The sequence below is a fragment of the Cinclus cinclus genome, chromosome 24 (assembly GCF_963662255.1).
Source record: "Cinclus cinclus chromosome 24, bCinCin1.1, whole genome shotgun sequence".
NCBI lineage: Eukaryota > Metazoa > Chordata > Aves > Passeriformes > Cinclidae > Cinclus > Cinclus cinclus.
In genome coordinates this window covers 1593525-1611686 of record NC_085069.1, presented here as the reverse complement: position 1 = coordinate 1611686, position 18162 = coordinate 1593525, and the positions used below count along the sequence as shown (strand labels likewise).

General features: G+C 58.5%; 1 protein-coding gene across 1 annotated transcript; it reads left to right on the top strand.

Moving 5' to 3' along the window:
- Positions 1–6578: 6578 nt before the first annotated feature.
- Positions 6579–16923, top strand: LOC134053418 (myosin light chain kinase, smooth muscle-like). The gene is made up of 14 exons (XM_062508441.1): positions 6579–6792; positions 7148–7297; positions 7465–7509; positions 7652–7742; positions 7864–8067; positions 8301–8518; positions 8913–9036; positions 9115–9267; positions 9423–9543; positions 9616–9659; positions 13481–13535; positions 13947–14051; positions 15637–15746; positions 16788–16923. The coding sequence occupies exons 2-14, from the start codon at positions 7282–7284 to the stop codon at positions 16921–16923; spliced, it is 1422 nt and encodes a 473-aa protein (XP_062364425.1). The 5' UTR covers positions 6579–6792; positions 7148–7281.
- The last annotated feature ends 1239 nt before the right edge of the window (positions 16924–18162 follow it).

Sequence of the window (18162 nt, the reverse complement as noted above, 5' to 3'; positions counted from 1 at the left end):
TGGCAACAGCCAAACGCTTTTGTTTTTAAATTTCCGAGCTCCCCGGCGGGGAGGCCACGTTAGCTGAGATCCACTGGATCCGGGCAGGATCCCTCCGGGAACCCCGCGGGGTTTGGCTGAAATGTGTGAAACAAAGGATTAAATGTCAGGGATTATTTCCCCCCACCCAAAACGCGGTGTATGAGGGAATTGCGGGACGGGGACACCGGCAGATCCAGCCTTCCGGAGGTGCTTCCCAGCCCCAGTTTCCATAAAAATTGCGCTCTTCGTCCCCTCGGTGCTCTTCACGGGGGTTTGCCCCGCTCGAAATTGGGCTGCGGCTGTCGAGAAACGTTAAAATACCGTTTAAGGCTAATTCTGACAGAAAAACAGCCCCAGCCCCCGCCCAGTAATGCAGGTGCAGCCGGAGCCCTCCGGGCTCCTCCACCCCACCGGCTCAGACGCTGGGGAGGCCGCGCAGCTCCAAGAGGCGCCTGGCACCGCTGAGCTCCGGTCCCGGAGCGCTGACGGGAGAGCGGCCGGTGGCGCCGCGGCACCGCCCCATTAGGCCCGGCGGGGGGCCCCACGTTCCATTCGCAGGACAGAGCCCCGGCCGGCTCCGCGACGGGAGTGGGCCCGGCCCGGCCCCTCACACACAAAATGGCGACGACGGCACCGCTCCCGCTTCGCCCGCCCGGCCGCCATAGCCGCCGTCCCGGCTCCGCCGTCCTCCAGCCAATCAGAACCCGCCGTACCGCTGCGTGACGGCTCTGCGGAGCCAGTAGAAACGCGAATCACAGAGGAAGAGGCGGTGCGTGTATCTGCAGTGAGGCATTGTGGGGGTTGTAGTTCACCTACGCGTTGTGGCTGCGGGGCCGGGGAGATTACGGACTCGCCGTCCCAGGACTCCCCGCGGCCCCACGTGGAGGGCGCTGTGTCACGGCGGTGGGCGGAGGAGACGGGCCGGGCCCTGGTGTGGCTGGGCCGGGTCGTGCCGCGGGGGCGGAATAGCCCATACTGAGGCCTCCCGCAGGCCGAAGGGTGTCTTACGGGGCCCAGAGTCCCCGGAGTCTCTCGGCGGGGCGGGCAGGGTGCGTGGGGCTCCGAGAGGAGGGTTTTGGCCGGGATGGCGACACCGAAAGCCGGCCCTGAGAGCTGCTCGGCCAGGTCGGCCCAGAGCGGCGAGGCCTTGCTCAGGCTGCCTGTGCGGGGGCGGGGGATGCTCCAGGGAGGGGCCTGGATCGAGGAGGAGACCCCAGCGCTCAAGGGGGGGACTTCAGCCCCGGATGCGGTTGGCTGGCTTTAGGGCAGGCTTTCTCTTCAGCCGTCTTGCGTTTAACTACCTAATGCCTGTGTCCTTCTCCAGAACCGTTCCGGGGCAGCAGCGGGCACAGATCAGGATCACAACTGGCACATACAGATCACAATTAGATAGATCACAATTAGCATACACAGACCATAATTAGCAGACGCGTGTCCCCTCAGCACGGTGGGAGCTCAGTAAACTCAGCAGGTGACAGTTCTGTCCCTAGATCACCCATCTGCCCAATTCCAGCTCTGCCAAGGGCTCCTCCCAGGGTTATCTGGACGCCATCTCAGATCTCAAGGAGAGGAGTGACCCAAAGGGCAAAGTCCATGAGCTTTCCCAAAGGTTTCGCGGGGATTTTTCCCCACTGGTAACCTACTTGCTGGCTGAGCCCTGTGGGGTGTGGACAGGGGGTTCAGTCAGCAAGAATTTTAGGGAATAATGTGTCCATAAAAGGCAAAAATAAGCAATACATTTTGCAAATAAAACTAAAAAAAAAAAAAAAAGGACCCCTCACTACAAACCTAAAAAGTCTCTCCCTTCAAAGTTGGTCATTTTGAACTCTCATTTTCTGGAGCAGGCTGGGCCCAGGCTGTCCCTGTGAGATGTTTGGGAAGAACAGTTTAGGGAATGAGCCTGAGCAGCTACTTGAAGCATTTTGAATTAAGTTCTGATGACAAAATAGGTTTGTTTGTGGGTTTTTGTTTGTTTTGGTTTTTTTTCTGGGCTGCTAAATCCCTAATCATAAATTCTCTTCCCCATTATGTGATTCTAATCAGTGGGGGTTAATTGTGCCAAATGTTTTCCAGCTAGAGAGCTGGTCTTGGATATAGCCTGGCTATTCCTTAGTGGGAAAGGGGATGGGGAGTGTAAAATGGGCCAAATCTTGGGAATTGGGTGGGGAGGAAAGGATGGGGACAAATCCACTTCCCCTTGGACTGTCCCAGTATGACCAGTAGTATGGGGGGCAGAACCCTTTTTGCAGAGCTTGGGGCACTGGTGACATTGGTACCACATCCCAGGAAGGGGCGTTCAGTCATCACCCTGGCGTGGAACCACATACCCCCAGCCCTTGGGGACTGTTCCTGTCCCCACAGTGCCCCAGGGGCACTGGCCCTGGCATAGCCCCTCCAGAGGGTTTGTCCCTGTCCCCCACCCCGGTCTGTTGGGATCTTCCCGGGAGACAGCAGGGAGGCAGAGCTGGGTGCTCTGGGATGATTCTGGGACATGGGGCTTGTTCCTGGCATCCCCTGAGCTGTCAGATGTTCTCCCTGTGGTGACCCATCCCTACCAGCTAGAAAACACCCATATTGGGGGGATTTCTGTATCAGGAACTGTGACATCAGTGCTCAAGGCCACATCAGTCCCCAGCTAGTGCAGGACGGATTTGACTCCTGGCATATCCCATTTCCTGGGATTTTGTGCTGTCAGTGGGACAGAGCCTGATGATGGCCTCCTTAATCATGGGATCCCCTGCCTGTCTCTGTCCTTACCTGCCTGTCCCTGTCCTTCCACGCCTGCTATTCAAAGCAGAGCACAAGGGGAGCATGGAGAGCTTTGGAGGAGCCAGGAGCAGCCTGGGGTGCTGATAACCCCTCCGGGTGTTGGACTTATCTGTGAGCCCAGCTCCAGCCCTTACGTCACTGTCCCGTGGTGCCTTTAGCCACGGTGAGGCTCTTTGAGGTCCCATGGACCATTATTTGTCATTGTATGGAGTTGTTGTCAGGGTCCAGAGGCAGTCCCACTCCCCAGGGTGCTTCCTGCCCATGGAACTGTCCCTGACTTGCTGCACCTTCCCAGGGCTAGAGGAAAAGGTCCAAGGTCCTTAGTCTGGCCTGGAGGAACTGGATCAGCCAACCCGACACAGAGACAGGCTGATTCCCAAGCTGGTGCCAGAGATACTGTGGTTTATAGATCCAGACTGATTTATTTTCTATGTATTTGGGTCTTTTCCAGCCATATTTTAGCTCCTCGACACCCTGGTGTGTCTGGCTGAGCACCACTACCTCCGACTGCCACCTCTGATCTTACCACGCCTCATGGCATTCCAAAGCCAGGCTGCCACAACCGTTTCCACGCTCTCAGGAATAATTTTGGGGCAATCGATGTTTGCACAACCCTGATCCTACAGAATTGGGTTTGACCCCAGCACTAAGCAACCAGGACCCAGCTCCCACCATCCCAACTCCCGCCTCCCAGTGCCCTACACCCAGCTCCCCAGCACCCATATCCTAGATCTCCAGCCCGGCCTCCCGCATCCATCACCCAGCATTCCATGTCCCCATCTCCCAGCACCCCCAACTCCCCACGCCCCGGGTCTCACTGTTACAGCACTCCCAGCACGCATCAGCCACTGCTTCCAGCTCCCAGCTCTCTCCACCCATCTCCCAAGCTTCCAGCGCACCCAGCTCTCTACGCCCATCTCCCAGCACTCCGCATCCAGCTCCCAGTGCTCCCAGTCCCCGGCCGCTCCCCCCGCCCGCGAGCGCTGCGGGGCGCCAGAGCCAAGCACGTGCGCCCCGCCTGGCCCCGCCCACCGCCCCAATAAGGGCACGGCCCCGCCCAATCCCGGAAGTAAAGCTCCGAGCGTCCCCGCCCCTGCAGTAGCTCCGCCCCCAGAGCGTGCGCGGTCGGCCCCGCCCATGAGCGGCTCTCCGGGCGGTTGGCCCCGCCCCTCCGTGTCCCCAGGTGTCCCCAGACCTTCCCAGGTCCCCTGTGCTTCCGTGTGCCTCTATCCGTGGTGTCCCCGGTGCCCCCATCGTTGCTGTCCTTGTGTCTCTGGAATCCCCCCGTACCCCACCGTGTCCCCTGTCCCCCACATGTCTTCTACATCCCCCTATCTGCTCCATGACTTTTGTGGGCCCTGTGGGCCGTTGTACTTTCCATGTCCCCCTCATCCCCAGTGTCTGCTTCATGTTCCCCGGTCCCCACAAGGCCTCTGAGCCCTGTGTCCCCATGTCCGTGGTGTCCCCTGTCCTCATGTCCCCCATGATCTCTGTGTTCTCTGTGCCTCCCAAGTCCTCAGTGCTCTCCATGTCCCCATGTCACCCGTGTCCCCACACATGGCTGGTACATGTGCTGAGACTTTCTTCCCAGGAAAATGGGGAGCATGGACTGTGTCCTCCCTGGGTGATGGGAAGAGGGGCCATGCCCCCTGGGATAACAGCGAGCAGGGACTGTGTCCCTGTGAGGTCATTGAGCCCTTCCCTCAGGCACAAGGGTTCAAGGACAGATGGACACCCAGGGCCCATTGACATGACCCCGTCCCCCTGTGCTGTCTCTCAGCACCAAGGCCTGCAGCTGAGCCCTGCAGTGACACCCTTTGTCGGACTTACATAAAGCAGAGGCAGCTGAATCTGCACAGAGGGTCCTGACTCAGGCCAAAGTGGGAGGTGAGGGGCTGCATCGGTGGTCAGGGTGAGCCAAGGGGATCTGGTGGGCACCCCATGGGCAGCACAAGAGGGTTTGGGACTGGGGGAGTCACCTGGGAATCCCATCCCAGCCGTGGTGGAAGATCCCCCTGGGCAGACTGGGACAACTTGATTCCCAAAGCAGGAACACATGGCTGCCTGGGTGCGACTACTAATGATTAATTAATTACTTAATTTTATAAGGCACGAGGAGAGGGTGTCCAGGGTGGATGAGGTACCACTGGACATTTTGGACGGGCCACCTTCCCAAATCCGAAGGCAAAGGTGAGACAGGGCCAGGTCGGTGGCCGGTAAATGAAGTACTGTCGGTAACGAGACAATCCCAAAGGATGCATTGATCTGCTCGTCGATCCCTGCACCAGCAGCCAGCTTTTCCTGCTGTTGTCGTCCCAGAGATGTGATGCACCGTCCAGAGGGAATGCAGTTCCCGACGGATTCACCCTCCAGCGAAGCGCTCGATGCCGGCGCATCCCGCAAGGACGTGGGTGCTGCCAGCTCTCCACAGATCCCCCAGACCCCAAATCTCTGTCCCCTCCTGGCCTTTTTCTGCTCCTTTTCCCGCTGTCATCGGGACCAGCGTCAGGCCAACACTGACATCAAGCGGCTGCCGGGATCCCTCGCATCCCTAGGCTGTCCTCTTTCCGTGCGCCGGGAGCTGCCCAGCGCCTCATCCTGCCCCGGACAGGGACCGAGCGGCTCAGAGCCGCAGGTGCGGGGTGTTCATGGCCGCTCTCCGTGCGGGCGGGATGCATCCAGCCGCGCTCCATCTGCCTGACCCCAGCCAGGCCACCCCCGTGTCCTATCCTGTCCCCGGCAGTCGATATCCCAGCGGGGTCGAGCCGAGCGCTGGCGGCATCGCCGAGCCCGGAGCATCCATCCCGAAGCCCCACGAGCCGGGAGGGACCCCTGGCCACGGCACCCCCGGCCCCAGCTCTGCCCCGCCGCTGGCAAAGTCGCGGCGACACAGGCACGGCGAGGTCGTAGTGACCTCGCCACTGCCCTGGGGACATTTGTCCCCTACTCCCTGCCAGAGGCCGTGGACTTTGTGCCGAGCCTGGGAGCGGCACTGGGACGTGTCTGGCAGCGCTGGCACTGCCCCAAATCTCCCCGAGACCTGGCTCCGGACAGCAGGTAACCCCAGGTGACAAGCCCTCTACCTCAGCTGTTGTGCCACCGGGCTCCCCAGGGATTTCAGGTCCCTGTGCAGCGCCACTGCCTGATCCCCGGGTCTGGAGTCAGCGCCGGGAGGAAATCTCGGTCTTCTTCCCATGTTAAATCTGAGCCAAGGGCAGCACCGGGCACCAGACTGGCTGCGCGCTCCTGCTTTTGGGGAATAAAAGCCGGGAAATACATTTTTCCTCCAAACCACCTGCTTTGGAGGCCCGGAGTTTTGCAACTCCCCACTCACCTTCACCCCCTCTTCCCTGAAACCGGGGCCGAGCTCTCCTGGGAAGCCGAAGCCCAGGGCTTGTGTTGGAGAGAGCGATGGCTCCTCTGGGATTTCAGCTGCAGGTGGAGCAGGGGCGGGGGGGGGGGGCAGGTGTGGGTTCTCAACCCCTCTGCAGGAACCCACCCCTGGGGTGGGACGGAGGCGGGGGTTGGCCGGGGCTGAGTTGGCTGCGGATTTAACCCGTGAGAGGCGCCAGATTCTGCATAGGGGCTGAGAGGGAGGAGTGGGGGTCTCTACTGTGTAATGAGGTGTACCAGGTCTCTGCAGTCTCCCCCCTACCCTGGGCTTCCTCTGCATTAGCTCTGTGTTGCAAACCCGTGGCCCTGCATGGTGCTAAATGGGGTGCTGGGACATAACTCACGAGTGGTGGGGGTTGTTTATCCCCCAAGTACGGAAGTGCTCTGGGAAGGAAAGGGAGGGGAGAATCAGGGCTGTGCCCAGCATCGGAGTGGGAGAGCTGCTCCCAGCTGTACCCTGAGACATTCCCCATACGTGTGGTCCCAGTTGTCCCCAACACCCAGCATCGTTCCTTCCTTCCCTCCCCAGCTCCCTTGTGGCTCTGTAGTGACTGGGAAAGGTCAGGGACCTGCAGGTGGCCTGGGACAGGAGGGAAAGAACAGTAACAGGTCAGTGCTGTGGCTCTCGGGTTGGGGTTTGGGTGCTGCTGCCGGACACCCTTTGGTGTCATTGTCTGTCCTCTAAGCCTTTCTGGGGACAGAGATTGGAGGGAATGTATAAGGAAACAGGTCCTTTGCCCTACAAGTGTGGTTTTCCTGGGGATTTCCCGGCTGATGTAAGACAGTGTGTGGGAAAAACATCAGCTTGGAGCCTAAGGGGCTCCGGGAAGGCATTGTCCCTATCCAAAAAGAGTCCTTGCTTTAAAATCTGGCTTGGTCCCTTTGGGTCCATCAAGAGGGACGCCTCAGGGGGGATGGGGAGTGTGGGTACCAGTGGAGCAATGCCAGTGGTCTCCCGCGGCAGGAAGAAGGTGCAGAGACTCAGCCATCACCTGCCCCAGCACCTCTGTCCCAGCTCTGGGCTGCCAGAGCCTGGGGGACACATCCAGCGCCTGTCCTGACTGTGCCAGCACCCTGTGAGGAGCTGGTGGCACCACCATGTCCCAGGCAGGAGGTACAGTGGAGCCCTGGTTCTCTTCCCAGGGAGGCACAGGGGACCCCAGCAATGGTGTGACCCCTTGTCCATTCCCCCTATCATCACCAATCTCCATCCCATCCTGGCCCCATTTCTCTTGGCTTTTTGATCCTAAAAGCACCTTTTACCCCAAACCTGACGTGCAGGGTGCTGGGCTGCCCCAGGAGCTCCTGTCCCCATGTTCTCCCCAGGTACCATCCACACTGTGTGGGGAGGGGGGTAGGTCCCAGATGGAGCAGGGGGGATACAGAAATTAGCTCTAGAGGGGAAGACAGGCCCCTTGTCCCCAGAGCATGGGGAATCCCTGCATGGCTCACCTTAATCCATCCCCAGGAGCTGAGGAGGCCTTTGAACACTGTGACGTGGTCATCAACAGCCAGGACAAGGTTTCAGATGTGTATACACAGCTGGAGAAGCTGGGGGAGTAAGTGAGGGTCCTGTGTCCCCACCACCTGGGGATGGCCCGTGGCTGTCCGTGAGCAGCCCTGCTGGGATGCAGGTGAGTGGTGGTGGCTCCTCCATCCCTCATCCTCCCTCTGTCCCAGGGGGAAATTCGGGACAGTCTACAGGCTGCAGGAAAAGGCCACCAGCAAAATCCGGGCTGGGAAATATTTCCGGACACGCACAGCAAAGGAGAAGCAGGCAGCTCAGGCCGAGGTGGAGCTGATGAACCTCCTGCATCATCCACGCCTTGTGCAGTGCCTTGCAGCCTTCCAGGGCCCCGCCGAGCTGGTGATGGTGATGGAGTAGTGAGTGGGGGGCAGTCAGGTTTGGGGATGGTGGGGCAGTTCTGGGCTCTGCCAGGGTGAGCACTGAAGGTGGGGAGGGATCCCTGTGCTGTGGGTGTGGGATAGATGGGGAACCTGGTGGCTCTGGAGGTATGAGTGGTGAGGTCCTCCCAGAGTCTGGGTTCTCTGGTGGGACTGCCTCTCCTCAGGGCTGGTAGATCCCAAAGGGGTCCCCAGCACCTCCTTGTCCCCAGCGTGGCAGGTGGGGAGCTCTTTGAGCGCATTGTGGACGATGACTTTGAGCACACAGAGCCCAGCAGTGCCCAGTATGTGCAGCAGATCCTGGAGGGGCTGCAGTTCATGCATGGCCAGGCCATCGTCCACCTCGACCTCAAACCTGAGAACATCGTCTGCGTCAGCCCCAGCAGCCACTGGATCAAGATCATCGACTTTGGCTTGGCACAGAAGCTGGGTAAGCAAGAAGGGGCTCCTGGACATGCTGGGCAGGGACTGTCACTGTCTCAGGGACAGGATCTGGCCTGGCACAGCAGTGAGGAGCTTGGGGTCCTCCTGCCTGGGACACCAAACCAGAGCCCTTCTTGATAAGCACACGATGCTCTGGGGAAAGCTGTGTGTCCCCAGTCCTGCTGCTGAGGTGCCTGTGGGTGTTTGGCACACAGAGATGCTCTAGGAGAGCACCAAGACCTGCAATTGGCCTTGGAGGGTGGCAGCCCCACCTGGGTGCAGGGGCTCATCCACCTGGGGTGTGTTGGTGTGTCTTGTCCCAGACACCTGTCCCAGGGTACTCCCAGCTGGGACACCTGTCCCAGGGAGATCCCAGCTGGCCTCCTGCATCCTCTCTGCAGCTCCAGACACTCCTGTGAAGGTGTTGCACGGCACCCCTGAGTTCATGGCTCCAGAAGTAGTCGCCTTTGAGCCTGTGAACTTCTCCACAGACATGTGGAGTGTTGGTGTCATCTGCTACATCCTGTGAGTGCCTTCCTGAGCAGAGCAGGCTGGGCTGGAGGGGGCTGAGCTGTCACTGATGCCCTGGGCTCACCTCTTCAGGCTGAGTGGGGAGTCGCCCTTCCAGGGGGACACTGACATGGAGACACTGAGCAATGTCACAGCTGCCCAGTGGGACTTTGAGGAGGAGACCTTCTCAGAGATCTCCCAGCAAGCCAAGGACTTCATCAGCCAACTGCTGCAGAAGGACCCCCGGTAGGGCCTGGGGGTGGCTGTGGGCTGCTCAGCTAGATTTTGGATTGTGGAGGGAGTGGGCAGGGGAAGGCTCTGCCTGTTTGGTGGAGGGGACGCTCCAGATGAGGGTCTGAGGGTGGAGCAGCCCCTCTGTGATCCCCCTCTGTGTGCTGCAGCCGGCGGCTCCCCAGTGCAGGGGCTCTGCTGCACCCCTGGCTGCAGCAGCCCCAGCCCAGCAGCCCCAAGGTGCTGTCCAAGGAGAGGATCAGGCAGTTCCTGGCACGTCGGAAGTGGCAGGTACCTGGGGGGATGAGGGGGATGAGGGGGTGGCTCTGGCTGAAGGACTCAGTGCCCATTCTCTTCCCCCAGAAAACAGGGAAAGCCGTGCTGGCTCTCAAGAGGCTGACCCTGCTGTCCCAGAGCCTGGAGGGGAAGCCATCTGAGGCTCAGGATGAGGAAGGTGATGGTCCCTGAGGCACCATTCCCAATACATTCCCCCCCATGCTTTGCTATCTTCACCTTGTGCTCCTGGGCAGCCTCCTCCTCTTTTTGCTCCACCCTGGGTGCCACTAAACACCCGGGAATGCCCCACCATGGCATTTCTGCTCCAGGGCCATTTCTGCTCAGGGTCCATCTCATCCCTGTGGAGCGGTCTCTGGTGCAGCCTTGGACAGGCTTATCCCACTCTGTGTGACCCAGAGCTGATCCCCACGGGTTCCTCCTGCACCTCCAGCACAAGGAGAGGTTGGATCCAGCCAACTCCTCACCATTCCCTCTGCCCATCTACTGCAGGCCTGGGCTGCAGCCTGGAGAAGGAACAGCCCTCTGGGGCTCTGCCCCAGCCAGGTCCCAACCTCTCGGAGCTGTTGACGGACCAGGAAGAGGAGGATGGTGGGAGCATTGCAGCCTCAGGGCAGTGACAGCCTGGCCCTGTCACCCCCACCTGGACCACCTGGGAGGTGGGGATGATGCCTCCAGCAGCTTCCCCAGTGACCTGTCCAGCTTGGGGCATACCCAGACCCTCCCTGGGGGTGAGCTCTGGTGTCCTGTGGTGTCCCTGTGCTGCAGTCCCTGCAAGGACCTGCCCCTAATAAAGCACTGACACTCTCTGCACTCCCTGTGCTGGTCCTAGTTCTTCCAAATTCACTGGCAGAGGTAGGAAAGAGCTGCTTAAGCTGTGCCCACCTTTTGGGAGCTGGGGTCAGGCTCTTGCCCACCTGGGCCACCAGCCTTGTCCTCTCCAGGTGTGAATCTGGCCCTGGGCACAGCATTCCCTTGCTCAGAACAGTAATCCTTTATCAGGGGGCTTTGCATTATGTCCTCAGCTCACATGAGCCAGGATGAGCCTTTAGGCCTCTGGTGTCTTCAGTTCTGGGCCAACTCTGGCAGTGGTAGGGCTGGAAACTGCTGTGGGATCTCCAGCCTTGGCCTAAGGAGGCAGAACTCAGTGTCTGGGAGCCCTGGGGAAGAATAAGCCCAGGCACCAGGATGTGCTGGGGGACACCCAGCTGGGACAGAGATTGGGTTGGGGTCCTTGCTGGGCACTGGGGTGGCCATGAACCATCAGTGTACCCTTGATAAAAGGTGGTGAATGGGACTCTGGGCTGCAGGAGGAAGGAGGGATCATTCCCAAATTCAGTAATGCTTGGGGGGGCCTACTACAACAGTGACGTGGACAGACAAGGGACAGGCTGGTGGAGGATGAGGGAAAGGGACAGGATCATGGAGTCCCTCACCCACAAGGAATGTCTGGGAGAGCTGGGATTGTTTAGGGAAGAGAAGACTCAGAGGTAACTCATCGCTTCACATTAATACCTGAAGGGAGGATGAAACCAGAATCCTCCCAGCAGTGCCCGAAGTCCATAGGCTCCACCTGAACCTCAGCAACACACTTCACTGCTGCTGGAGGACTGCCACAGGTTACCCAGGGAGTTCGTGTGTTCTTCATCCTTGCAGATATTTAAAATCTGTCTAGGCAGAGTCCTGGGGCACCTGCTGGAGCAGAGATGTGGACCAGGTGCCCTCCAGAGGCTCCTTCCAGTATTAACTACTGCGTGATTCCATGAAAGCCCTCCTCCTGCTGAATCCGGGCTGGGGGCTGCTCTCCTCCAGCACCTGTCTCCTGGGGGTGCCCTGGTTGGAGCCCGGACCTGTGCCCAGTGCCAGGGTCCAGATGTGCCAAATAATGCACAGCTTCAACCCTTCCTCCTCTTCTTCCTGGAGCAGGGGTGAGGAGGAAATTGCTATTTTTATTAAACAGAACTGAGTCCACCCACTCCAGGGGGAGGGGCACGTCTGAGAGCTCTGTCTGGAGCCGCTCACGCAACTGAAAGGGACACAACTGAAAGGGACACCAACCCTGGGAGCTGCTGCTGGAGCAGTGATGACAAACCTGTGTTGGACAGTTTGCTGAACCCTCTGGAAGCTGGTGGCCATCACAGTAGGAGGATTCACAGCAGGATTTGGCACCCTGAAGCCTCCAGAGATGGTAGAGCAGCACCAGTGACTGCACCCCTTGGCTGGGGGCACTGTGGCACTTCTCTTGGGCTCATGGGGAGGGATGTGTCACCTCTCTGTCCCCTTGTTGTGAGACAGACTCCCAGCTGCCAGGGCTTTATCAACACCCAGGCCTGACTTGAATTTTTGTGGCAAAAGCTTTTCCTCTTTACAATGTCCATGGCTGATGGGTCCATTTGATCACAGGAAGCAGGAGAGCACTGGGGGGTGGTAGATTGTCCCATGCCCTGCCTGGGGCTTGGTGGTCTTATCTCTTGTGGAAATTGAGCATGAAATTTAAGAAGGAACTCTTATTTGTAAACTTGTGTATGGGCCTGCTGCTGGAGAAGGGGGAGCCCTTTTGGAAATCCCCAATGTTCCCTGGAGAAAAGTATGCTCAGGGGTTTTCCTCAAAGAACTGCAGACAGTTCATCTTCCAGGGAAAGCATTCCAGAGAAAGGAACGGAGCTGGGGGATGGGTCGGGAGCACCAGGAGCAGCTGAAGGGTTTGGGGGGGCTCAGCCTGGAAAAGAAGAGGCTCAGGGGGGACCTTGTGGCTCTGCACAACTCCCTGACAGGAGGGGCAGTGAGGGGGTCAGGCTCTGCTCCAGGGAACAGGGACAGGAGGAGAGGGAACAGCCTCAGGCTGGGCCAGAGGAGGATTAGATTGTGTATTAGGGAAAATTCCTTCCCTCAAAGGATTGTCCACCCCTGGCACAGCTGCTCAGGACAGTGCTGGGGTTTAAAAGCCCTGAGGGTGTGGCACTTGGGGACATGGGTCAGTGGTGGCATTGGCAGTGCTGGGGAATGGCTGGACTTGATCTCAGAGGGCTTTTCCAACCTGAATGACTCCGTGATTCCTCACAGGATCCAGCAGCTGTGGCAGATATCCTGACAGAACTCACCTGCTTCCTCTTCCTCCCTGTTTTCAGCAAGAGCCCTGGATTCCCTGCTTCTAGTTGGAGACGAAACTCCTTAGAAACAAATAAACAAACCAAAATATTCCGTATTCTGCCTACAGTATTTCCCATCCCAGAGTAGCAGAGGGAGGCTGAGGAACCCCTTTCCCACACATCACACCCCAGGTTTTACCCGCTATCTATTCCATGTTTTCCTCGTTACATAGATTCCAAACCCTTCCCTTGAGAATGGTGCTGAATGTGCTCAAGCTGCAGATGATAAGCAAACACCAAGTTGCATATGATCAATCCCCTGGATGAGCTATTTACCATGTGACATTACCAAAATATTTCTGGTTGGGAACGATGTTTGTCTCCCTCTGTTTTCCAGACTCCTTGTGGCCCTGAAAGTCCAAGTCCCAGGACTCCAGGCATGAACTTTTTCTCTCTTAACCTATATTTATACCATAAAAATCTGATTTACCTACAGAAGAAGCTTATTTACTGACAGAAGACGTGTTCCTTCTCCTTCTGCTGCTTGTTATGTCTTAACACATTAAACTCTGCAATTCAGGAAGGAATGAAGAGTGAATTATACCTAGAACTCATTACAGCTACTGAGAAATTCAGCAGTGCTGAAAATAGAAGTCTAATCTCAAGATCTCAGAGGCAAAGGAAAGATCTTGTCCTTCCATCAAGACAGACTCCTGGGTTGACCTTCACTTCAGCCACACAACCCCAGAGAATGTCCTCAAATCCTCAGGAATCCTCCATGGGGGCAGAAAGGATGAGTGATGTCCCCTGGGGAATTTTGAGAAATGGTTCCTACCTTATCTCAGGTATCTTATCTCAGGTATTTCAGGTGCCCCCAGGTCCAGCTCTTTGAAGAACGAGGTGGGGTCAGCTGCCCAAATACCCTTAAGTTTCTGGAGCTTTATCCTTCAGTGCCAGGGGATCAGATAACCTCGGGGCTGCAAAATCTAAACCTAGGAATGCTTGTTTGGATGAGGGAGTATTGCCTGGGTAGCTCTAACATCAAGAAATAGGGTTGTTTTTTTTTGTAGACCTGCAAATTCGGGGCAGGTGGGGGGGGGGGGGGGGGGAGAGGAAATCCATTCCTGCTTGTGTTTTCCAGGGAATTGAAATTAATTAAGAAAATAAATTTATGTGTCTGAAATCACCCTTAATGTAAAAAATGTAGCCCTGGGCACACACTGAAGAAGGCCATTTGAATGTGATGTCTGTAGAATGGTTTTTAAAGGACTTTTGTCACAGGAAGTGACCAACCCTGGGCTAATTTGTCAGAAAAAACACCCTCATGCACCACATATGAAAGGAGAGAAGACACGGGAATATGAGGCCAGGGTGGTGACAAGGATGTGGTGCAAGGGACACATGGACAAGCCAGAGGTGAGGGTGGCCCGGTGGAGGGAGAAGCTGTGCATACTGAGGGAACATCAGGAAAACCTGAGCTGGGATGCACTCACCTCCCAGCAAAGCTCACCCGGTGGGGTGTCCTCACTTCCCAAGGGTCCCAGCCAGGTTCTGAGGAGTCAGGAGGCTCTTGGAGGTAACAGGAGCTCAAGAACAATCACCCAAGCTGCAGCACCCAGCAGAAGAGCAGTGAAGTCTCCCCACCAACCACGGGTGGTGTGGGTGGTTTCCCATCTCCAGAGACATCGCAGTGCTTGGGGCTGGGATGCTTGGGACGCTCCCGCAGCTCATCCTCCCGGTGGCACTGCTGCAAGGACTGCCCTGTCCCAGCGGCACCAAACACCTCCAGCAGCCCAGAAGCCAGCCTGGGCTCACTGTCTGCAGCTCGGTTCCTCGCCCGTGGGGATCAACAGAATCCCAGCCCCTCCTGGAACGCCTCCCCCTGCAAAGGGCGCGGGATCCCCGTCCCTGCCCGCGCACGGCCCGTGTCACGCTGTGTCACACACTGTGCCACACACCGTGTCACACTGTGTCACACACCGTATCACACACCATGTCACACACCGTGTCACACCGTGTCACACCGTGTCACACGTCACTCCGTGTCACACCGTGCCACACACCGTGTCGCACACTGTATCACACACCGTGTCACACACCGTGTCACACTGTGTCACACACCGTATCACGCACCATGTCACACACCATGTCGCACGTGTCACACCATGTCACACCGTGTCACACACCATGTCACACACCGTGTCACACCATGTCACACGTGTCACACCGTGTCACACACCGTGTCACACCATGTCACACGTGTCACACCGTGTCACACACCGTGTCACACACTGTGTCACACCATGTCACACACCGTGTCACACACCATGTCACACACCGTGTCACACCGTGTCACACCGTGTCACACCGTGTCACACAGCGTGTCACACGTCACACTGTGTCACACCATGTCACACACCATATCACACACCATGTCACACACCGTGTCACACACCGTGTCACACCGTGTCACACCGTGTCACACCGTGTCACACACCATGTCACACACCGTGTCACACCGTGTCACACCGTGTCACACAGCGTGTCACACGTCACACTGTGTCACACCATGTCACACACCATATCACACACCATGTCACACACCGTGTCACACACCATGTCACACCGTGTCACACACCATGTCACACACCGTGTCACACACCGTGTCACACACCGTGTCACCCAGCATGTCACACGTCACACTGTGTCACACCATGTCACACACTGTAACACACACCATGTCACACACCGTATCACACACCATGTCACACTGTGCCACACACCATATCACACAGCATGTCACACACCGTGTCACACTGTGTCACACAGCGTGTCACACGTCACACTGTGTCACACCATGTCACACACCGTATCACACACCATGTCACACCGTGTCACACAGCATGTCACACACCGTGTCACACACCGTGTCACACACTGTATCACACACCGAGTCACACCGTTTCACAGCCGGCTTTCCCAGCCCTCCCCGCCCTCGCAGCCCTCCCCGCGGCCAGGAGATGGAACTGTTGGTCTGGCCTTGCTTCTGCTGCGGCTTCAGAACTTCAGCCAGCCCCCGCGCCGAAGTCCTTGCACTCTTTTCCAGCCGAGGTCAGGAAGGTGATGACAGCTCTCGGGTTCACCCCAAACCGGCTGCCCAGAGCAGCTGTGGGTGCCCCATCCCTGGAAGTGTCCAAGGACAGGGCTTGGAGCAACCCGGTCTGGTGGAAAGATGTCCCTGCCCATGGCAGGGGGTGGGACTGCATGCTAAGGGCCATTCCAAACCAAACCATTCCATGATCCTGGCATGCAGCAACATGCTCATGGAGGTCCCAGACCTCGGAGTCCCCACAGTGTCCTGTCCCACAGCAGAGCCTGTCCCCAGGGATGGAAGCCCTGGTCCCACACGTGGTCCAGGGGACAATATTCTCCCCTGGACACACTTCTGGGACCGCACCAGGATGTGCTGCCCCTGCACCCACAGACGACTGCAATGCCTTCCCTTAAAAACCTGGATCCAGAAATGAAATATAAAATATTTAATGATAAGCTGAAATATTTAATTAAAGAGATTTTGACTGCAAAATTGAGCCTTGGAATATGAAAACAACCCCAAATATGGGTGACTCCAATTCTGGTGCTGCTGAGCTGTCCACGGGTCCTCTCCCAGCTCCCAAATCCCCAGGGACAATGGGATGGACAAAACATTGCTCCGAGGGAATCGATGCCTGCTGTCCTCGCATGTCCCCTGCCCAGAATTTGGGGTTTGCAGAGGGCGGGGGAGGTTGGCAGAACAGGCCCAGCGCGTTCCCCCGGTCCCTGCGGTGCCGTGGGTGACACCTGGCAGGTCCTGCCGGACTGGAGATGCTGCGGGAGCCGGACGGATGCCTGGGGCTGGGCGGGGGGTTCAGAGCACGGCAGGTCCTGGGGCTGCCGGGATCCCTTCTGGATCCATCCCCATCCCTCAGCACCTCTCTCCTCAAATCTTAGGTTGTAGCAAATTTCACCAAAACTCAGTGAATCTCACCAAGTCTCACCCAGCCTCGGTGAGTCTCACTGAATCTCACTAAATAGCACTAAATCTCACCAAATCTCACCAAATTTTGAAGAATCTCCCCGGATCTCACCAAATTGCAGTGTTTGTCACCGAAGTTCACTGAATCTCAGCCGAGCTGATCTGTGCGATGCCCTGCAGTCCTGGCAGGGCTCCTGGCAGGATCTCTGGTCACTTCAGGATGCCGGGATGTGCCACGCTCTGTGTGGGCAAGAGCTGCGTGCCCACGGGTGAATTCAGCGCCACATCCCCATCCCAGTGCCCACGGGTGAATCCCGTGCCACGTCCCCATCCCAGTGCCCACGGGTGAATTCAGCGCCACATCCCCATCCCAGTGCCCACGGGTGAATCCCGTGCCACGTCCCCATCCCTGTGCCCACGGGGTGAATTCGGCGCCACATCCCCATCCCAGTGCCCACGGGTGAATTCAGTGCCACATCCCCATCCCAGTGCCCACGGGGTGAATCCGGCGCCACGTCCCCATCCCAGTGCCCAAGGGGTGAATCCGGCGCCACGTCCCCATCCCAGTGCCCACGGGTGAATCCGGCGCCACGTCCCCATCCCGGTGCCCAAGGGGTGAATCCGGCGCCACGTCCCCATCCCGGTGCCCAAGGGGTGAATCCGGCGCCACGTCCCCATCCCTGTGCCCAAGGGGTGAATCCGGCGCCACGTCCCCATCCCAGTGCCCACGGGTGAATCCCGTGCCACGTCCCCATCCCTGTGCCCACGGGGTGAATCCGGCGCCACGTCCCCATCCCAGTGCCCACGGGTGAATCCCGTGCCACGTCCCCATCCCTGTGCCCACGGGGTGAATCCGGCGCCACATCCCCATCCCAGTGCCCACGGGGTGAATCCGGCGCCACGTCCCCATCCCTGTGCCCAAGGGGTGAATCCGGCGCCACGTCCCCATCCCTGTGCCCAAGGGGTGAATCCGGCGCCACGTCCCCATCCCAGTGCCCAAGGGGTGAATCCGGTGCCACGTCCCCATCCCTGTGCCCAAGGGGTGAATCCGGCGCCACGTCCCCATCCCTGTGCCCACGGGTGAATCCCGTGCCACGTCCCCATCCCAGTGCCCAAGGGGTGAATCCGGTGCCACGTCCCCATCCCAGTGCCCACGGGTGAATCCGGCGCCACGTCCCCATCCCTGTGCCCACGGGGTGAATCCGGTGCCACGTCCCCATCCCAGTGCCCAAGGGGTGAATCCGGCGCCACGTCCCCATCCCTGTGCCCAAGGGGTGAATCCGGCGCCACGTCCCCATCCCTGTGCCCAAGGGGTGAATCCGGCGCCACGTCCCCATCCCAGTGCCCACGGGGTGAATCCGGTGCCACGTCCCCATCCCAGTGCCCACGGGTGAATCCCGTGCCACGTCTCCATCCCTGTGCCCAAGGGGTGAATCCGGTGCCACGTCCCCATCCCTGTGCCCAGGGTGCTCTGCTGGGGGCATGGGTGCTGTGGCCCCTCTGGGACAGCTG

Bases quoted from the DNA above. Each gene is read 5' to 3' on its own strand.
- LOC134053418 (XM_062508441.1), top strand. The intron at 7,743-7,863 runs GTAAGTGAGGGT...CCTCTGTCCCAG, and splicing joins CAGCTGGAGAAGCTGGGGGA to GGGGAAATTCGGGACAGTCT. The intron at 8,519-8,912 runs GTAAGCAAGAAG...TCCTCTCTGCAG, and splicing joins TGGCTTGGCACAGAAGCTGG to CTCCAGACACTCCTGTGAAG.